Source organism: Lagopus muta, chromosome 10, assembly GCF_023343835.1.
Source record: "Lagopus muta isolate bLagMut1 chromosome 10, bLagMut1 primary, whole genome shotgun sequence".
NCBI classification, from domain to species: Eukaryota; Metazoa; Chordata; class Aves; order Galliformes; family Phasianidae; genus Lagopus; species Lagopus muta.
In genome coordinates this window covers 1,477,833-1,498,217 of record NC_064442.1, presented here as the reverse complement: position 1 = coordinate 1,498,217, position 20,385 = coordinate 1,477,833, and the positions used below count along the sequence as shown (strand labels likewise).

The following is a 20,385-nucleotide window of genomic DNA, read 5'->3' as shown; positions in this document are numbered from 1 at the left end:
GGCACTTAATTTGCTGAAAAAAAATCCCTCTCTCGTCTACATTCCTGTCACCACTTTGTCAGAAAGTATTTAAGTTTGCAGACAGCCTCTTAATTAGTGCTCACAATTTCATTTATGTTTGCTTTCTTTTTTTTTTTTCATTCATATTCTGTTAATTAAGTGAGCAGCCTCTAATCTTCCCCTGCCAGTAGCTTCATGTAGCCACCTAATTAAATTAATTGGGGAAGATGTTTTAAGTATGTAATTAAATCAATTAATATAATTTATGCCTGGCTTAACTGTACAGTGGAAAAACAGCTGAAGTTTGACTAGATGAATCCACTACAGCTTCCTGTCACTGATCAATGCTCTTCTTGATTTTTAGCATCTGGCAGCCAACTGGAATCGCATCAGGACCTCCAGGAGGACTATTATCCATATCCCATCATTAGGTATAACACTTTTGCCTGCAAATCTATCAGCAACCTCTATTACCCACCACATTATGACTCCTTGATTGAGTTCAAGGAAGGCCCCTTGTTTTATTCAAATTGGTCTCGGCAGGAAAATGTTCTCGACATGATGAGAGTAATAACACAGGGCCTTCGCTCGAAACGGCGTTTAATTTGGGGATTAAGCAAATAAAGTCATTATGTGGGGGCCTCTATTCAGCGGAGAGGTGATTTGCTGTAATTTGCTTTCATCTGTATGAAATGAACTAAAAAGTTGTATTTTTCCCCCTGAAATAACAGATAATGTTTCCAGTCTCCTTTAATGATAGGAAAACACGGGCCTGTGCGTGTTGTTGCTGTTGCAGCAATAAGCCAGGATATTGCTTGTACACTGTTTTTAATCAAATGTGCAGTCAAAATGATAAGCTACATTCTCTGAAATTATTTAGTTCTAATTACGAGCAGATGGGATGCTTTATTTGCACCTAGGGCGCCTGAGCAAAAGGAAATGCTGTGTGAACAAGAATAATTAAGAAGTTGAATAGTGTTTTTTGCGCTTAAATAATCTGCAGTTTCATGTTAATTAGCACTAATGTAATTATTTAATTACATTTATGAATTGGGGAGCTTAAAAGCTGTTTTCTGCTAAGCAATGGCAAAGTGTAGGTGTTTAGAAATCAAAGAATGTGGTTTCTTGGGAATTTCTAAAATGCACCGATAATCTCTTAAAACACGGAATCGTGTCGAAATGCTTGTAATTTGATTTATGGTTTGTATTTACATTGCAAACTAATTGACCTGAGAGATTCAGGATTTCGTAAAGTGAATTGGTTACGGCTTGAATTAATGCAGGCTGTAAGTAAGTGTTAAGCTCTCGTTTTTTGGAGCCCAGGTAGCCTTTAATTCAATGATTCTGCTGACTGCGTTTAACGTAAATATACATTTGATGAACAATTGTCTTTAATTACACCTTCATCTTAAAGTCTCATGTGAATACGCCAGGGTATGGGTCCTTTCTCAGAGCGGGACCATTTAAAATTAATTTGTGTATTCCAGTGCCCTGAGCTGGGTAAAAACATGAAGGAGTGCATTAATACAGGAAAAAGCAATTATTAATTTAGGAGCCTGAATTCAGAAGAAGCAGAGCTGTTGCACAGCAGATGCTGTCAAAGTTATATGAAAAGAATCTCAGTGTAATCAAAACAGGTTAAGCTGAAACGTGAATCAGTGTCCACGTTACACCGAACTGCATCAGCCAGTGGGATTAAGAAAGCTTTGAGATTATTTCAACCTCTTAAGTAAGTTCTAGGATGTGGGTAAAGCTCAGTCCGTTCAGCGCAGCCATGACTCCATCGTCGCTCCGTGCTGCAGTTGCTGCAGTAGGGCACAAGTGGAAATTTCCCCTTCAGGAGAAACTCAGCAGCAAAGGTAACAGAGTGCAGATGTTTTCTTAGAGAATTAGGAAACCTCTTTAAGGAAAGCGTGGAAACATTGGGATGTCCAGTGGAGGGATTTGAAGATGTTGTTTGAAAAAGTGATTCGTGCTTCTTTACGCTGAATTAATTGAGACATTGGTCGTTTCTGCAAAATCTGTAACATTTTGAGCCCAGCTATCAGCATTGTCATTTGTTTTCTGCTCTTTTCCAGTGATGTTTTTGCTCAGCCATATCTTGTCATGTTTGTTTGGGAACAGAAGTGCCAAACACCTCAGCAGCCATTCTTTTCTTTGCAGTCCCACTAAGGCTGCCTGCGTAGGCTGCTGGGAAGCTGGGCAATTGGAACAAGTAATGTCTGTTCAGCTCAGGACTGAATGGCAGCTGACTTCAGCAGGGCTTTCTCTGTTGTTTCATTTGGTTTCTAATGCTGAATCTGAACAATCACAAAATGGTGTCTGAGGTGCAGACAGACACCAAGAGGCATTTTGACCAAATGCTGTTGATGGTTTCTGTCTTCAGCCTGGTAGGCCAAGAAGAGCCCCAAACTCTACACACACCTCCCCGATTTTGGCGTTTGGGTCAAGTTAGAGTCTGGTCTTTCTTCTCGTGCAAGTGGAATTCCAATAGACACTGACAGAATCCTAACTGAATTTCTCAGCAGTTTTCATTTTAAGAACACTTTCAGACTTCCATTTCTGGAAGTAATCCAGGAGCAGGGACAGCAAAGAGCTTAAATTATACTGCTGTGAGGAACAAATGTTTCCATTTATTTAGCCAAAACAAAAACTTCTGACTTGAGTACAGCTGAAAACAGAATATCAATTTCCTTGTGTAAAGATTGGTTAGCACTCTTGTCAGTAGCATGATGAAAAATGAGCTGCAGGCTTCTAATCAGCTTTACTCCCACACTCTAACAGATGAATACACCTCTGCAATATTTGGGATTCAAATACTTTTTCTCTTTTATTATTTTATTTATATTTATTATTTATTTTATCTCTATTTTATTTGTAAATGACCGATGGGTTTTTCTACCCAAACAACAGCACCTTATGCATCCTGCAGTACATGCAGCAGAGCTTTGTGATCCAGGAATAGTGCTTTTTTAAACGGTTTCAGCTGAGCAGCAGGTGCCCTGAGTGTAGGGAGGGAAGTTAAATGCTATTTATTGCACCTGTCCCAGGCTCTTGGAAGCACGTGGGGCTGAGCCCTGGGTCTCTCCTTTTCCTCCTTCCCCTTCAGCCATCTCCCTGTGGTGCCTCCAGTTGTCCCCTCCTCCGTGCTGCTCCTTCTCTTTTCAAAGGTGGAGTTTGAAAAGTGTTGTGGATCCTTTGCTAAGAAAGGCACTCAGAGACAAGCGAGATTTATCAAGAAAATGGCAGTTATGGGCGTGAGTTCATGGCTGGGGCTGGATGGGGAGGTGACAGCAGGCCTCTTGCCATTAATTCCTACACCCGTTCTTTTAGTACTTCTATAACTCTCCCTACAGCTTAGCCCTGTGTAAATTGGGAGCAGTCGCTGAAATCGTTGCACATACGCTATCGTAAAACTCATGCAGGGGAGGAAGGCCCTCCTTGTCCTTTTGGTGACACTAAACTGAGAAATGAAAATTCGTGGTTCGTGCTTGGCGAGGCTGACCCTCACCTGGTGGGGTGCCAAGATGCTCTGATGCTTTGTGCAAAGCAGCATTGCCACCTCACTCTAGAAGGTCCATTACTTACATTAATTGTCCTTGCAGTCAAAAACAGCATTACCATCTTCCAGAGTGAAAGCAAGGAAATATTTGGCAAATTTTTCTCCAGCGAAGCTTTTCTGCACTGATGGTGAGCAGATAGGTAGCAGTGTTGTAAGGGTGTTGTTAAAGGATCAGGCAAATACTGAGCATTGAGCTGAACGCCCTTATTGATTTAATCACAGCTTTTCCAGCCAGCATCTCGTATTGGTGGCTCTGTGTTTGTATGAACACACTGCTTCATTTAGACTCAACTTAATTTTTAAATTACAGGATTAGAGATGGTAGTCACAGTGGCCATGTCATTTGCAGCAGTCCTTTTGAATGCAAATATGCAATCAGTTGGAAGTCTGACCTCCAGATAAGTAATCCTGGCTCAGACAGGCTGCCACTCATTCTTGCTCTGCAACAAAGTGATCAGGTACCAGTGAGACACCTCCGTAATGAAGTGTTTTTGTTGCCTTTTATCTGTGTGAAGTACAAAGCTTAGGGCTCTAGCAGGATTCTTGCTTAATGATGGTGTCATTTTTTTGTTTTCAGCATTTAAAAAACAATCCAACAGCACAGAAGACTTGAGCCACTCAGAAGTGGCTGCAGGTTGAAATGATAAAGCTGTATAGGTCTGCAGCGTTTAGCCATTCACTTCAAATCTCATCACACAAAAACATGATGTTACGTTGTGGAACCATGGAATCACCAAGGTTGAAAAACACCCTCCAAGGTCATCCAGTCCAACCACGATGTAATTTATGCAATACTGTGTTTAGGATTTGAAATACTGATGGATTTTAAAATATAAATCTAAAGTGGCTGATTTCTCCTAAATGAGCATCAGGCTTTTTGTGTGTGTTTTTTTAACGTTCCAGTGGGGGTGACTTTGTACTTGTTTTCCAGGATATTCCCAGTGCATCCGTGAACGTATTCCAGATCTCGCTCTTCAACAGAACTTGCAGCTGGGAAGGCTGTGCGACATCCTGGGTACGTTACGAGCTGTTGGCTGGCTGAGCTGCCATTATCTGCCCCTACGTGTGAGCACAAGAATGTCGGGTGCAGAATTTCCTTTGGTATTAATGCTAACTATAGAGAACGTACAAGCTCAGAAGCGACTGTGCTGTTTGCTCCTGTCCAAGTTATTCATAAGAACACCACAGTGACTTTTCTGACTGTGACAAGGTAAAGCAACCTCATCCTACAAGGCGTGCTGAGCACCACAAACAATCAAAAGTGCTCAGTGTCCTACAGAATTAGGTAGCTAATCCTGCTAGAGTTCATTCGGGCTCGTATGGAGAGAAAGATGTGCTGAAGAAGAGCAAGATCTTATTTAAACCAATTTTTTTTTAATTAGCAAATGAGGCAAGAGACATACATTAAAAGTTTTTCCCTAGAACGACGGTCCTCTCTTAAGCAAAGCAAATGTGGAATGTTATTTGTCAATGACCAACTCCATTGGCTCCCTGGAATGACATACTTTACTTGATTCATGTATATTTCAGCATCATTATTATTTTATAAATGCCATTTAATAAGTTTGTAACAAAAATATATTAGATCCAGAAATTTACAGTTGCCTAAAATAATAATGTAATTGCTTTTATATATTATCTAGACACTAATATTGTTTTTCCACAGTACAGTTTTATTTTTTCAATTTTTTAACATAGGTTTTGTTTTTTTTTTCTCTAAAGTGATAATTAGTAACTTAAAGGTACAAACTAAACGTGCTATGCAGGCTGTCTTCACTAAAAATCTGCAAACAGGAAAATTGCTTCCACTGTAAAACATAAGACAGACCACGAATAAGATGCAAACTAGCTAATTATTAAGTAAATTATTAAGTATCTCAGTGCTTTCCCTGTGTCTAGCAAAAGAGCATTGACACTTACGGTATTGTTTTTTTTACAATACAGAGGATCTCTGCTCGGTGTGACCTCTGTTAGCTAACCTGTCTCTGGAGCCCTACTACATCCAAGGCATTCTTGGATATCTATAGGGCAGCACAAAGAGTAGTAAAATGTGTTGCAGCGTGTTATTCACCAAATTCAAAGTGAAAAAGTGGGTACCATGTTCCTTTACAATGCAAGGGTGGGAGTTTGCTTGCTCCGATGCTTGCACTGCTTCTGGTTTGGTCCCACGCGGTGGCAGTTGTCCCTGGCACTGTCAGGGCTCTTGTTCCTGTGCCCAGCAAAGACAATGAAAGACTTCCTACTGATTTCAGCAGGAGTTGGATCAAAATCTAGGAGTGTTTTTTGGCAGTAAATTCTATTAATTTTGCAAGGCAATTAATCCATTAAGTCACCTATTAATATTTTAGAAGAGCCTAGTAGTTAAAATTTTCCTCCCCAGTGGCATATGTGCACGGCTGTCTCTTTCTCACCCCTGAGTATCTGTGTGCTCGGTGTCTTTCAGTTGTTTCACATGCAAAAAAGCAGATTTTTGCACTGTGGTATTTAACTAGCTAATCAACACACTCACATGCTCAGCAATAGTTATTAATGGTATCCTACCGTGAGCTTTTGTGTGGACAGGACAAGAAAAGGAACAGGCCGTGCGTATGAAATTGTGATTTCATCAGCTTTCTGAACTTAATAGCTGGGTTTTATAATTTACTGAAGTTAATGGGATATATTTTTAAAGCGGCGCACAATTCCCATTGATGTTAATGTGAGTTGTGCAGATAAATCCCCCTGCCGCTCTTTCAAAATTCTGCCCCCAATATGTTCTGCAGATTGAATTCTGGAAACCAGCTATTTCTTTGGGTTGCTGACCTGTCTTCAGAGAAATGCTGAAGCACAGAAAAAGCAGTCAAACCGCTAAGATTGGGGAATTAAAAATCTCGGGTTTATTTTCAGCGCTTTTTTAGCGAGGCTGTTTGTTAGCAAACGATCAGGAATCGTCAGATTGCCGTTCTGAATAGAGTCTACCTTTCTCCCAGTAATGAGCACTGTGCCCCTTTGTTTTAGATGCCAACGTGGACGTCATCTACATCTGCCCCCTTCATCTGAGTGAGGAGTTACTGCAGTATTACAATAAACTCCTGGGTCTGCAGGCAGCTGTTAGATCTGGGAACCCTGAGGACATGAGTGACCTGCAGGACAGGTTCAAAATTCTCACCCCTGAAGCTATAAACAGCTTCCCTGTGAGTTTGTCTTCTAATTACTACAGCTTGAGGGATGCAGTAAAATTAAATTGGAAATTTTATAACTCGTAACGCTCTGGTACACATCAGTGAAATATTATTGCAAGTTTAAGGGCTTTACTGATTAGACTACTAGTTAGAGCACTGGAAATAAATATCCCGGTTTAGTTTACAGACTCAGTTGAGGTCGTCCTATATCTGCTATTTGCAGGCCGCTGTCCATTCGTACCATATGCTTGGGACTGTGAACTTGATAGATTTATATCTGTAAGCAGATCAGAGCAATAAACCATTCTTATTACTCAAACTTTATTCCTGGGTTGCCCAGCATCCAATCATTCATGTGCTAGTCACGTTTCTTGCAATTAAATCCAGTTTAGAACTTTGGAAAGAACGGGACTTAGAATTGTTCAGATAATACAGATATTACTTTCAAACCTGCCAAGTCAGTTTTAAATTCATGTGCTGGGCCATGGTAAAAAAAGCAGACCAAGCTATTGCGTGCTACAGCACTTCTGATGGCACTGCAGTGCAGTGATCCTCTGCTACAGCGGAACGGAATTTTACGTTGTAAATATTAATTATACAGGAGCTTTGCTAACATTTGATATCTATAAAATTCTGATACGTGTATATCTCTCATATCTGTGCTCGAAGTCCTGTTTCAGGTTTCCATATATATACATATTAACAACCCTTTTCTAGTTATTTTGTTGAACAAATATTGATTGTACCATATTTAGATTGAGATTAATCTGAACATAAATCAGCTTTTTCTATGCAGTAAATGCGTTAGCTTTTCCTTTGCATTTCTGTAGTAGCATAACACATGTATGTCTGAACCAACTGCTGTTGAAGTAGTTTGAAACCACCCTGTAAAAAGTGCTTGTTACTTTCACTGTGTAACAGGGGGGCGTTGAGTCAGAGCTGCTGGCTGGTTTGGCAGCAGTTAAAGGGAGTTCTGTAGGTACGACTGTGTTTTGTTTTCTCTGAAGCTGGAGGAAAGCATCGAGTTGCTATTTGTGTTCTAAGGAGCTGGGCTTTCCTTTAGTACTCACCTGTCGTCTGAACGCTGCTGTAATCTGCAGTCTGTAATGCGCTGGGCCAGAATTTGACCCTTCACCTTCAAAATAATATTGTTTGGATGGTAAATCCTTGATAAATACCAGTGGTATATTTTGTTCCCTTTCAATTGCACTTTGACTATTGTACTGTCATTTCTCCCCCGCTCTGGGCTATTTTTCCAGTACGAGTTACAAAATGTTGGAAACTTTAAAAGAGCCCTCAGTGTGAAACATGCTAAAAGTATCATCTAAAGCACATCATATTATGGACAAACAAGGTGCTGCTCAACACGTTTGTGCTGACAGGAATGAAAAATGAGTGTAATGACCAATTTTGGTCACGGTGATTAGGTTGAAGCAGTTCCAATGTAAAAGCAGATCATTTTCAAGCATGCATCTCTTTTGTAAAGCTATCACTGCTCCAAATTTCTGCTGAAATATCCCAAACAAACTTATTTTCCAGATGAAGAGCAAACAACTCTGTTGTTATGCAGCTGTGATTTGCTGGGAAATGTTTACATGCTTTGACACAGGGAGCTAGCCTTATTTCAAGGACTGTGTGGTTCTTTCACAGGTACAGATTGTGCTCCTCGCCCAGTTACTGAATGCTGAGAAGTAAATTAGTGCCATCAATAACAACGGGCAGATGCAGGTTGAGCTGTACCTATGGCTGTTCAGTGTAGTACACCTCTTCATATGCAAAACCCTCAAACTACCTTATTTTCACCAAGCGTATTTTTATTTCCATCCATTGCCTAATGTGTCCTAGATGTGTTTCTCTTATGTGTGGAAGAATCTGTACTTGTAACTGCTGCTAGTCACCCACTGGTCTCAATGACCTTGGCATCTTCAAGAAGGAGACTGGGAGAAAGGGCTGTCCCTACACCTGCATCCTTGGGCAGATGCTAGCCATTAGACTGATCTCATGGGGCTCTGTGCAGCCAGGGGCAGTGATACGCTCTGCTGCTTCTCAGCTAGCAGCAAATTCAAAAGGGGGGGTGGTGGTTTTGCTCTCTTGGTGAAGCTGATGCCAAGTTCAGCTTCTATGAGCTTGAGAAGTTTAAAACAAACCTCTTGGCTTGAGAACCAAGAGCTATGTTTTGTTTAACCCACTAACCGTTATTCCATGCAGCACTGTGCTGGAATTCTGGGCATTACTCAGCTCTCCTGCTTTTACCTGCTTTTGCTCACGCCGCCATGTATCATGGCAGCCATACTGCTCTCAAAACAGAAATGAACTAGGTTTTACAGCCTGTTCCCTGCACTCCTTAATTAACTGTAAAATCCATTATTGAGAGACACAAAGCAAATCTCGTCCCTACATCACTGCTTGTGCCCCAGGGAGCAAGTGACCGAGGATGGCTATCGATCCTGTTCTCCGTGCGGCAGAACTGCCACGAGGCCGGCAGAAAGGGCCATCTCCATGATTTTGTGACGGTGCTTGAGAGAAAAGAAGCTGAATCAGAGCATTAAGGGTCTCTCTCCTTGCCCTCAGACTTGTGACTCCCCTTTTCTTACTGGAGTTTTGGAAAGTCTCTCATTTCTCTGAGCTGGAGATACGTCCCAGCTCTGCTTGCAGTTGGTCTGGCGCCTTTACAGACAGGCTTGGGCATTTCTTGGAGCTGTGTGTTTGGTACAAGAAAGTGTTGGGCAATTGGCAAAAGAGCTTTCCTCTTGTGCATTTCCAAGGGCTCCCCTGTCTCCTTTCCCACCATCACCCCACCCAAGTAGTGGAATCAGTATTTCTTCTTAAGTCCATGTAAAAGAACAGCTGGGTCTTTGAAGGAACATAAACTTGGTTTCTCAGGCCTGGCAATCCCTTGCAAGGCTGTTCTGACAAGGAATGCTTTCCTGACAAGGGCCTCATTTAGGTAAAATGTCAATGTAAAAAAGTTTTTTCTTGGTTTTTTTTTGTTTTGTTTTGTTTTGTTTTTTGTTTTTAATTCCTCCCCAAAAGTTGAAGCTCTTGTGCCTTTAAGCCACAAAAAATACTCCTCTCACTTTGAGCGTGCTGCGGTTGCATTTACAGTAGCTATCAGAACTACTGTATAATGGGAACGTATATCCTCAGTAATTTAATGTGATCAGTGAAAGCTTTACTAAATCAAAATGTTTTATTCTCAGAGAATTGCTTAACATACGGCAGAACTGTATGGTGAAATACGTTCTCTGCTATCGGGGTTTTTCTTCATTTTTGTATTGATTTTTAGGCGCTTTAGAGTTAAACGATGCCAGCAGTGTTGCTGAGATGAATCACTATTATCCAAAGGCCACCAGCCTCTCTGCCGACTGACAGAAGGATAATTCCGCATGGATCAAATAAATACAGATGTGTAGTAATTAGTTCTATTCCCAGTGAGCCCATTTCCAACACACTAAAGATGTGCACGATTATGGAGCCTCACCCCAACAGCTTTTATCAATTTAAACTGCTAAGCTACAGGATAGGTCATAACCCAGCCTGCTATTAATAATGTATTTATTGTGTGTAACGTTATAAATTAGGTCCATGGAATCGAAAAGAACACCTTTTAACAAGAATAATGTTATCTTCATACAGAAGCATCACATGTGCCTAGCCACTCAGCTGAAGTACAGTCCCAAGACGATCCAAAGAATAAAGATCCTTATCCAGAGCAGAGACGCCTACATTATCGGAGGGGTTCCCCACAAAGATGATCTAGCAGTGGCTGACATGTTAAATGTGCCCATACTGGGCTCAGTGCCAGAAGTGGCTCATCTCTATAGTACCAAGTCTGGAAGTAAACGAATTTTTGCCAGTGCTCGTGTGCCAACCCCTCCTGGAGAATCTGACATCTACAGCCACGAACAGGTAAGCAGGACGTGCTCTGGGTTGTGTCAACGTGCAGGTGCCTATTTTCACTTGATAGGAGGCAAGCTTTTTACAATTGCCGTGACTGTATTGATTAGAGCCTAAGTAGGTTTGATTAAATCGTGTATGAGATTGGGCTCTTTTTGGCCGTATCTAACCAAGTAAATGCAATTCACATCCTAGTCAGGAAGCAGTACAATTGTTCTGATATCTACACGTTCTTTCTTGAGAATACATAAGGCCTTTTGGTTCAGTTGTTTCAAACAGCTTGTGTTGCTGCTCCGTGGGTGAAGTCGTGGCCCTAATGAAATTAATAGGAGTTTTACCAGTGACTGAAAATAGAATGGAGGCTTCTGGAAAACTAAGTATTTGATGAAGGGAAAATTTCTTCCACTTAAGAAGTCAGCCCATTCAATTTGGGTTTTACTGAGCATATCTGCAGCTGAAGTTAACATTGATAGGTTCAACTGTCCATATCTGCCAGCACAACAAGAAAGAGAACAAAACGCAAACTAAAATCACAAAGCACAAGAGTTTTCTGCAGTGTGCTCTGTTGGCACCAAACATGATTAGTAATTATGTATTTAGGTATGATTTGCAATGATTCTATTTAAAACGTTTTTGTTGTGTTGAGAGAACCCATGGAAATAATCAGCAGATATTCTTACCGCTTCGAGAGGTTTTTCACATTCCTTTGCTTTTTATTAATCACCTTTAACTCTGAAAACAGCCTAAGCTACTCAAATACATCTCAGCTTTTATCGTAGATGAAATAAATATATGATCAATGATCTGTAAAACAACTGTTTGATTTATTGTTAAATAACTAACTTACATGAATCTGATACTTTTGATTCATAGCACGGTGTTATGGAAGTTCTGCAGCTGTTTGCTTGTATGAAGTATTGATATTTTAGGTTAAATAATCAAAGCGAGGTGACACTATGTTAAAACAGAATTCAATTTTCACTTAAAGATAGCACATAATTCTTTATGATTGCTACAGTCCTTACAGTGTTATTGATCCTTTTCATTACTGTAGGGGAGTCATCAAGAAAAACACATTTACGGGATTCTCAAAAGCCACAAATAATGGCACCTGAAACACACATGTAATTGTATTCGAGGTTACTGAAAACCAACCAACAAAAAAAACCCCAAAACCCAAACACACAACAGAAGTCCCCAAAATTGCTATGAAAAATACCTTCTAGCCAATGAAAAAGATCTGGTGATACTTTTACCGGGTTCAAAGGCATCTGCCATTTCAAAGGAGCTACTCGCATCCTACACCAGCTGGGCAGAAGGCACTTTAAAGCCATTTAGATCTGTGTATATATACAAATAAATAATTAGCATTTTAATAAAGCCTGCCTGGTAGCTGCTTCATATATTTATAGCCATATAATGAACTCTCCAGCAGGAAGATTTCACAGATGTTCGGCTGGTGTTGGAATCTGGCACAACTGTTTCAGTGATTCTGCAAACAGTGCAGCCCGCTCCATGCTATGCCCTGCCAGAGACATTTCTTGAGATTCTGATGTGACAAAACAGCCTGGACAGGCAGATCTCTCTGCAGAATACCTCTCTCCACGAACTACAGGAGGTGCTCTGTTGCTGGCAGGTGCTCTGCCCAAGTGGGCTCAATACAGCATGAAGACCATAAACTCTTAATCAAAGAATTCAGCTTTTGCTAAGTATCTGAAATAACAGCAATCTGAGTAGCTCTAAGAAACAGAAACCATAGTTGGGAAATACATTTCCAAATGTTTGGGAACAGGGAGTCGAAAGCAAGGACCAGTTGACATTGTCACAGTACAAAAGCTCTTTGTGTGGTTGTGTGCTCCACAGCTGATCAGTGCTCTCAGCCAGCTGATTGTGGACAACATGGAAGTGCAGCGCTGGCTGTTCAAAATGAATGACGAATCCGGAGGAAACGGCACTGCCTTCTGTGATATTATCTTGCATTTGGAGTGCTACCACTGGGTTCTAAAGGAACGTCAGAAGCACAGCCCTGAGACGTGGAGTGAGAAGTGGGCACACGTAAGTAAGAAAGGAATCTTGACTGGCGTCCCGGCTTCTTAATAGCCTCACCATAACTCTGTAGTCTAAGACACAGGTAAGAGCTGGTGTTGCAGAGTTCAGAGTAGATTGTATGAACTAGCAGGCACCAGTAATTCAAATTAAAGCAAAGATATAGCCCCAAATACAAGCAAATGTTTGAAATCCAACTGTGGAATGAGTTCAGTACAAAGCATTTAGTTTCTATAGGCGGTGAAGCCTTACAGCTACATAGGTAGATTGGAATTATTGGAACAAAAGCATTGAACTAATATGGTGAACAATACTAGTCGCTTTGAAACCACAAAGTGGTAACTTTTATTCTGTTTTGCTAAGAATTATTACTTCTGCACATCTTTCCTCACTGACAACTTTTAAACCTGTTAGCAATTTTCATCTGTATAAAACAGAACACTCAAGGTATCAGAGAACATTAGGCTCCTGCATGCTTCGTTCCAGCAGGCGTTCAGGTAAGGAGAGGGAGTGTGTAAATACTTCACTGAGGGAAACAGTATAGCATGAACTCATGAACTGTGAGATGGGTAAGAATCCATGTGCTGGAGAGAGGTTGTAAGATGATGCATCTCAACCACAGAAAAATTGATCTGAAATTAGAGTTCATTAGTTCTGGGGTTCGGAGAACTATTTGTACTTTAAATATTCATTGGTATTTAAACATGTTAATTTCAGTAAGCATTTAATATTTCTGTGTGCAGTGCCAGATTCATTCCTCACGTAATGGTTTTAAAGCCAGAAGGAATGTGTACAGAAAGAATTGTTTAATTTACATAAACTACTCATTACAGCTCTCTTGATCGTTTTTTTTTAATTCAATCAAAACTGTTTTGAAATTTTTGATTGAATTATATTGTATATTAAAATTTCGAATTGGGCTGCTTACAGTTCTGTTGCATTTGACAGCTACCAACTAATTCCTCATAACAAAACAGAGCTTATCATGTAAAAGCTTATCATGAAGTGCTAATTGCTCCTAAGGATCCCTCACTCTGCACAAGGCAGGCAATCCAAAGCTGAGCACTGGAGAGCTGCCCTGGTGGCAGAACAGTGTGGCACTGAGCAATCTGGAACATGAAGCTACCAGATCGTGGCCTCATCCTGCTCCCACCGTCAGAACTGGAGGGAGGAGACGTGATGAAATGCAGTTTCACCGCGTCTAGTTCTTTGTGGATGTGAATTCCCTTTGCAAGCATTATTCCTTAGAGTTATCTTAGCGTTCCTAATTCTTCCATGGCTAAGTGACTCCGAATAAAGGGGCGTAGTGATAGTCAGCTTTCTCTGCTTTCTCTTTCATACTCTGTTTATGTTAGGATTTGATGCAGCCGGGAGCCAGACCTTCAGAAGCCTTGAAACATAATAATTTGTCGTATGTTGGAAACTATATAGGGAATGATGCATTTAATTTAATTTTCTAGTGTCAGCAGGAAAACTTCCATACGTCCAGACCAGTTTTCAAGTGAGCTTTGGCAGAGTGAAACTTGCTGCAATTTTCAGTGTCTTGTTTGAATACGTATGTTCAAGTGTTTCTGCCTTCTGAGATTAGCCCTCTCTTCTAAAATGGGAGACCTTTTTCATATATAATGAATTGCAGTCTCCGCTGAATATTGCCGTTGAGAGCAGAGGATTAAAATCATCCTTTGTGAAGGAATGCCATTGTAATGATACACGTTTAAGCATCAAATCGTTAGTTTATGAGCACAGGCATCCTTTAACGTCCCATTACAGTATGTACTCTTGCTTCTTTGGATAATGAAGACATTGTGTCATCGGCATAGGCTGCCACATGCAAAACATATGCTGGCAGGTTATTAAAAAATGCAGCTTTTTGATGAAAGACTATCCTGCAGGCTAGGAGTACAGTGAAAAGACTCTCCGTTCTGGTAGAATTATTAGAAATGAGGATATGACTGTAAGCACTAAATTATGTTAATACTTACAAATAGCATCATTTGCATAGCAGTTTAAGACACGATACCCAAATTTTCCTCATTGGTATGTCGTAGGCAAGGTATTAAAAAATAATGTAGTTTTTGAGTTTGAATTGTATAAAAATCGATTCCATCTGAAAATGAGACTGATTTTAGGTTCCTCATTTCAAATACAGCACTGGGCAAGCAAAAATGCAGGCCAAGATTACTGATGTATTTTACCTCGTTAACGTATTGCAGCAGCTGAGTTATCCGAGCGATTAATTATTTTGCAGCTGCATAAGGAATAGAACTCACAAACTATGCTGAATGTCTCTGTAAGGCCTTCATCCTTCTGAAGGCTGGCATAAGTCTGCCAGCTGATCAGAAATGTCATCCTGAGGCCCAGATTTGAACTGTATTCAATATCAAGAGAACTGCTGTCACCATGTACGCTCATTTGGCGGTTGGGGGCCATTTCAAAAGGTATTTGTCAGTGTGAAAATCAGAATCTGACCACAGTTACAACCAAAAAAGGTCAGAAAGTACTGAGGAACCTCATCTGTTTGAGGGTATCTTGCAATGTGAATAATTATTGGAGGAGGTAAATAAATTCAGTTTTGTAACCGTTTAATAAATGCATATAAGATATCTGTGCAGTAGATGTTCTTATGCCATTACGTCATGATTTTTGCTGAGAGACTGTATAAATTATTGGAAGAGAAAACTACTGGTTATTAAAATTGCTGACTGTACCTGGCTTAGGGGGGTTCTGAACTGTGAGTTGTTGGATGGTGAGGGTGAGAGAGTATATGGGTAATGAGTGTGCTGTTTTGCTTTCATGCCGTTACCTGGGCACCCACCTGTGGCCGCTGGCAGAGGTAAGGTTGGAGGCTAAGCTGACCTCACACAGCCTAACTCATAACTTACAATGTGTGTTATTAGAGGTGCTTGTCTTGTTTTGGAATAGACAGCAGGCTGTCGAAGTCTGCAGTGCCTCCTAACTCAACCTCAGTCACTTGCACTGCCTTTTGGATGCAGGATGGCACTGCCTTGCTGTTAACACCTCTTCTGTTCTTCCAACAAGATTAGATCAATAGTCAAATTAATTTCAGAATTAACTTGTATTACTCTGCATCTCTTATTTAACCACCAGGATCAGCAATGTGTTGTGAGTTTACCTAGCAGCAACCCTAAGGTAAGTAAAATCAGGCCGAAAAAAAAGGAGAGATGCGTGGGGATAAAGAGGAAAAGAGCTGAAGTACAAAAATAGAACACAAAACCAGGCAACAAATATCTCTTGAATGAGCCATTGTAATTGGCCGTAGCCACGCAGCCATTTCAAAAGTCTCCATTAAGTATCTGTTGTAGAAGAGGAAAAGCTATTTAATGTGCTTGGGCAGCCTCCTGTTTTAAATGTTCGAGTGTTTGAATCTCGTTGTTTCCATTTGTGTCACCCTATTTTGTCACGGTTTCTTTTCCCTATAGACCGTATCTTGGTTAATTCACTAAGATGCATAACAGAAAATCAAAATCTTTTCAAAAGGCAGTAAATCCAGAACATCCAACTTCTGATCTGAGTTGCACGAAGCGAAATTCAGATGCTGGTTTCAGGACTGCATGTGGATTGCTTCTGAAAAATTATAGTTTCAAAGGCCAAGATAAAATGCTATGAAATTATGGGTTTTTCTTTAAATTTAAGTGGTTTTGGTCAACATCCAAATGCCCTGTAATGAGTAATTAGATAAACTTTGCAGTTGCCTGGAAATCAGGATGAAGAAGCTTTTAGCTGGTTGAATGAGCTGCATTCATTGTAAGAAACCTGAAGCTTAGGTACCGTATTCTCTTTCTTTACTGAAGGAAGAATTCAGACTAAAGAGCGTGCTTGTAGACAGCTCAAAATAAAACCACCCACAGTACTGTCAAAGAGACACAGAAACATGGCACCATCAGCACCCTGATTTCTGACTGGTTTTGAACCATGTGGAGCACAGGGGCTCTGAAATAAGGCTCTGCCGTGCTGCCCTTGTTTGCACGCAGTTGTAGGTGTGCAGATTTTTCCAGCCTGAAGAGGGCCAGGATCTGTGGCAGAAACACAGAAGGTACATTTGCAGATTTCTGACAAGCTTTTAAAATTTCTTCTGTCCAGTATGATACTTGGTAGTAAAAGAGAAAGATTCCCCAAGACTTCAAGGAGGACCTGATTGTCGGTGAAGCTTAACAGTTGCAGGTTGTTTCCTGCTGCGGATAGTGCTCTGTCAGCAGTGTATCCTAAATCGTTTGCAGATAGTGAATATTTAAGCTATCTGCAGTGCTCTTCTTACCCAGTTTATTGGTATCTCTGTGTAGCTGCCGAAGTGATGTTTTGGGTGATTCCTAAATCCTAAGCAAACCAAAGCCTGACAATTGTAGTCCTTGCTTAAATGGAAGCCACGACATCCATTCCTGAGAGTGGGAATAATCAGATATGCAAGCTGTTGGTGTGTATGTCCTATTGATTTAATATGCTTCTAATCAGTACATAAAGCTATAGGCCTGCAGTGTTAATTTTTCATATGCTTACAAAGTACCCTTTGATTTTCTGTCACGCGTTAATTACAGCGTTTTGCCATTAAATAGGAAGCTTTGTGTAAACTAATTACTAGGTAATCATTGTCTACCGCAAGCGTGCTGTTTGTACCTTTTATTTTATTCTAAAAATGCACAGATCTCGCAGTCTGGAACCACTATACCTTCCAGCCATTAGCTCTCACTAATTCATAGCATTATTGTGTTAAGATTGTAGGAGTTGTAATTGTTGTGGTATCAGTGCTGTTAATTACCGGAGTAAACAGTTGAAATGGTGCCAAGGTCTATTGTACAAGGCAGAGGAAAGGAGGTTTAAATGTTACTTCCACCATCTGGGGACTAGAGTAGAGGCAAATGCTGGAAAACAGCAGTGAGGCAATATCAGAACTTCAGCTCCAGGGTTTGAGGCCATATGGATCCCGAATATTTTGAATCAATTGAATTTAACTGCCAGTTTTTAGCAATAACAGCGTGGAAGGGAGAGGATAAAGCAAGAGCATTAAAGAAGTCTGAAATCCGTTAATGTTCTCTCACGCAATAAAATGCCTGCTTGGATTATTTTAAAAATGTTTATTTTGCTAAAATCCAAAAAGGAGCGCATAGGCAGCTCTAAGAAAGTTTAAGTGTGTGCTGTTTGCAAAACGCAGTGCAGGTTTTGTCTGACAATTCCTCTGCGTTACAGCTCAGCAATTTAGATTACATTCCTGGCGAGTGACTGTGGATTATCCGTACGGCGCCGTTTTTTCTTTCTGAAATGGCATTGTTTGGAATTCATTGGAATCCTTTCTTTGGAGAAAAGAACCAGAAATGAGGGCAAAGAAAAGAAAGAGAGCAAAATTTTTGGAGTTTGAAACGTGCAAAAGGAAACTAATAAGGAAAATTGTATTAATTTGAGGGTATCTGAATTGATGGTATTTTCAGAGATTGATTAAAATTTGGAAAAGGTGCACCCACGTATTGGTTGTCTCGTTATGTATGAGGGGAATCAACCCACACTGCCGAACCCAAATGCTGTGTTTGACATAAACATGAGATTTATTTTTAATGGCTTTTACGAAAGTAGGAAAATTGTGTCACGTTTTCCCCACTCTGAAGGTACAGGTGGGGAGCCTTGAAAAACGAAGGCCGCTTTTTGCCAAATAGATACCTTTATGCATAAAATAGCAGGGCGCATAGGGTATTTTTTGGAGTAGGAAAAAAAAATTTTAATGAAATTGTCTTCATCTCCAACTAACGCACTGTGCATAAACCCACAGAATTGTTTGATGGAGCTTTCAGGATCCTTCTTGCTGCGGTGGTTTTGTCTTTGATTTCCCTGCATACATTGTTCTCTGAGATGACATCTACAAAAGGGGATCTCGACAGCATATTGCTGCTGCCAGTTCGGGAGCGTTCAGAGGAAATAGAAAGGATCTCTCCTTCTAAACAATCCTGGTTTATTTATCTTTTATTGGTCTGTTAGCAGATGTTGAAGTAGTTTGGGGCACAATGTAAACATGTGCTTTTCAATAGAGGTATGGTAAGTAGCAGAGTATACAATGAACCCGAAGCAATTGGGAGGGGTGTTTTGGACTCGGCCAGCGTTTGGTGCTTTGTGTGCGCGCGTGTGTAACTGAATTTAGAATTAAAAGAAGTGCTTGATCTTTATATATTGAAATCCTCAGCGTGCAGAGTGACAGCATGAGCCAGAAGAGAAAACCATGGCCCCATGTGGTGTGAAAAAAGGAACAGCAGTTTAAGTGCTGGAAAGTTGAAAGAGAACTAACCTTCTTGTTCTCGTCGTCAAGGAAAGTGGCTGTTTTGTGCTTTTAGATTGAAGCGTAGCATATGTGCCTCGGTTTGACAAAAAGCCTCTTGAGTCAAAGCAACCCCAGTCCTGTGTGCTGATCCAAAGCGAAGGCCGTGGTAATGAGGGACGGGCTCTCAGGAAGCAGTGAGTAGATAATACTGCATAAGTGGAGAATTCCGTGCGCTGTTTTTGCCATTCTACTTAATGCAAGTCGCAGCCACGGCGAATCGCTTGCCATACAGCTGAAATGGGCCATTAGCTATCAGGGAAAATTGTCTTTGCTACTTTCAGCAGATGGAGCAAATATTTTACAAAGCAATTTTACATACGAAAAACATTTGTGTTACTTGGTAATGATGGCTGTTTTACATGATGTTACCTTCTATCAGAACGTACTTTTCCAGCTCAAGGAAGGCAAAAATGGCACTTTTTAATTTTAGAATTTGCAGTTTAGAATGAAACGCTCGGGCATTAAATCAGGTTGCAAACTTTTAAGTAGGTGGGGTAGTCGGTATGTCACATCTGAAAGCGTTTCAGTTGTGATAAGCATTTCAAATAGCTTTGTTCAGCAGGGCAGATTGTGGTTCTGGTCAGCAGGTACCTGTACGAATTAGAGGAAAAATCATTTGGGTTCAGTTTGCAAAACAGAAAATAATTACATGTATTTGGGCTGCAGTTCAAAAGCAGCTACCGGACCTTTCTAATATTGCCATGGCTGCTGGTGTTGCTGAGATCATAAGGATAAGCTGGGCAGCAGCAGTTCGCATCAAGGCAGCTGGAATAAGTTATCATAGCTCCAGTGATCACAATGTAAAGGATATGCTGTATAAATGGTGTGAATTGTCATAGCGCCGTTGGAGTGGCATAAATTGCCATAGCTTCATTGACTTCAACAAAGAACGGGTACTTTGTGTTGCTGAGGATCTGTCATTTTGTTCTTCTTTGGCCCAGTCAGCTTTACTTATTTGGAGTCACTTTCTTCACTCTATTTGCTTGCGAGGTCTAAATAATTTCCTTTCCATCTGATTTTTAGCTAAAAAGCCCCAGGTTTTTCTCATGCATTCTGCTCGGCAGCCTCTTTATGTCCCTAGGTCTTTCTTCCTAGGTCTAACTCTATTTCTTCTTTCTGTTTATTTACTTATCTTCTCAACAGGCTTTTCTTTGTTGACTGATCTTTCTCAAGAAGATTTCCAATCAGTGCCTTCAACATATGCCACATTTGGTCCTATTTTTTTGTTGCAACTGCTACTCTAAAAAAGCCTTTTAAAATTCAGCCTGCAGAAGGAGTGAGAAATTATTTTGTGTTTAGAGGGAAAAAGGTGTCAATTTTTCATGCTTACTCATCATTATAAAAAGGTGCAAAACATATGGACAGATTTAAAGGTTTCCAAACAATGTAAACAGTGTTGG

The 20,385-nt window shown here is 40.5% G+C and overlaps 1 protein-coding gene across 2 annotated transcripts in view; it reads left to right on the top strand.

Moving 5' to 3' along the window:
• Positions 1–20,385, top strand: part of IQCH (IQ motif containing H) — a 58,862-nt gene that overhangs the window by 16,859 nt on the left and 21,618 nt on the right. For both annotated transcript variants that reach the window (XM_048956562.1, XM_048956563.1), the window contains exons 10-14: positions 365–431; positions 4,494–4,577; positions 6,560–6,735; positions 10,360–10,632; positions 12,484–12,675. In XM_048956562.1, the coding sequence (XP_048812519.1) occupies positions 365–431; positions 4,494–4,577; positions 6,560–6,735; positions 10,360–10,632; positions 12,484–12,675 (792 nt within the window). The remainder of the gene's footprint in view (positions 1–364; positions 432–4,493; positions 4,578–6,559; positions 6,736–10,359; positions 10,633–12,483; positions 12,676–20,385) is intronic.